A 1,401-nucleotide genomic window follows, 5' to 3' on the forward strand; every position below is an offset into this window, starting at 1 on the left:
TTAATAGAGCGCCAGCGCCTGCTCGCGCAGAACCACCCGCTTCTTCTTCATCCGCCGGTTCTGGAACCAGATCTTGACCTGCTGGTCGCTGAGGTTCAGCCTGTTGGACAATTCCTTGCGCTTCTGCCGGTTGATGAATTCGTTGAGGAGGAATTCGTTCTCCAGCTCTGCGATCTGCTGCTTGGTGTAGGGTTTCCGCTTCTTGCGGGCCCTCCCCGGGGCCGCCCCCCACGGCAGGCCTGCAACACAGCAGCGGTCGGCGTCAGCCCGGCCCGCGCCCTGCCGCGTGCCCACCCCCAGTGGCGGCGCCCTCCCTTGCGCGCTCCCCGCGGCCCCCCGCCTCCCTTCCGAGCCCGGCCCGGCCCGGCCCGGGGAGTCCGGCCAGCGTTTACCGTCGGACAGCGAAGGTCGCAGGCAGGCGGCGACGTTAGCCGCCTGCACTGTCATGTTCAAGTTGAACGGGCTTTTGGCGTCGTCTTTGAAGCCGGCGGCGCAGGGGGTCCCTTCGAGCAGAGCCGAAGAGGCCCGCGCAGCGCGACCCGCGCCCGCATACTCGTACTTGGCCGCTTTGAGCGCCGCGGCCGCGGGGGCCAGTGCAGCCTCGGGGGCGAAGGGCGGCCGCGCTCGGCTACGTTCCTCGAGCTCGGCTGCCGCGTCGGGTGGATAAAACTTGGCCGGCTCTTCTGGGCCGTCTTTGGCGCCCAGGGCCTGCAGGCCCAGAGCCCCGTGGCCCGCCAGGTAGGGTTGGGTGAAGCTGGCGAAGGCCGTGGAGCCCGCAGGCTGCGCCGGGGCGCAGGAGGCGGGAGTGGCGGCCCAGGACAGCGCGCCGCGCGGATAAGAGATGGGGGGCAGAGCGGCCAATTGGCCGCCATTCGGCCTCAGGTTGGAGAAGTAGAAGGAATCGGGTGACTGCAGGTTCAGAAGCGAGCCCACGTAGCCCGCTCTGCAGAGACTACGCTCACACATCTCCAACAAAGGGCTGCGGCTGCGCTGGCAGCCGTATTTAGTTACAACCGGGAATAAGAGGACAGGCTCTGACGATTGGACGAAACTTGGCCTGCAGGTTCTTCAAAGTCGGTCATTCCAGCACCGCCTACATCCCCCGACCCGTTTCCCCCCCCTTCGGGGTATTATGATAACACCCGCAGTACTCCATGACACGGGACGGGGCTGTGAGGCAGAGTGAGGCCTAGGAAGGGAAAGACAAACCGCTCTGGGATTCAGGCGGGCATCAGAGCTGCGGGCCTCAAGCCCGGGGTGCCTCTGCCCCATCCATGTCCCACGGGGATCCGTTGCTCTAGATCAGCTCAGCCCTGGCATTTTCCACGGGCTACCTGAGATGGGGTGGCACAGGTTGGCTTCCTTTGGAGCAACTTCAAGTTGTTGTTGAGGCCTTTCCCA

The 1,401-nt window shown here is 65.6% G+C and overlaps 1 protein-coding gene across 1 annotated transcript; it reads right to left on the reverse strand.

Moving 5' to 3' along the window:
- On the reverse strand, positions 1–966 carry HOXD12 (homeobox D12). The gene is made up of 2 exons (XM_049773500.1): positions 393–966; positions 1–239 (listed from the first exon to the last, which is right to left on the reverse strand). The coding sequence occupies exons 1-2, from the start codon at positions 964–966 to the stop codon at positions 1–3; spliced, it is 813 nt and encodes a 270-aa protein (XP_049629457.1).
- Positions 967–1,401: the final 435 nt, after the last annotated feature.

This window comes from Suncus etruscus, chromosome 5 (assembly GCF_024139225.1).
Source record: "Suncus etruscus isolate mSunEtr1 chromosome 5, mSunEtr1.pri.cur, whole genome shotgun sequence".
In the NCBI taxonomy this organism is placed as follows: Eukaryota; Metazoa; Chordata; class Mammalia; order Eulipotyphla; family Soricidae; genus Suncus; species Suncus etruscus.

What these genes read in the sequence shown, in the direction of transcription:
- HOXD12 (XM_049773500.1), bottom strand. Translation starts at nt 966, where the DNA reads ATGTGTGAGCGTAGTCTCTGCAGAGCGGGCTACGTGGGCTCGCTTCTG. An exon ending in GCGACCTTCGCTGTCCGACG is followed by an intron (nt 240 to 392) that starts GTAAACGCTGGC and finishes GCTGTGTTGCAG; the next exon opens with GCCTGCCGTGGGGGGCGGCC.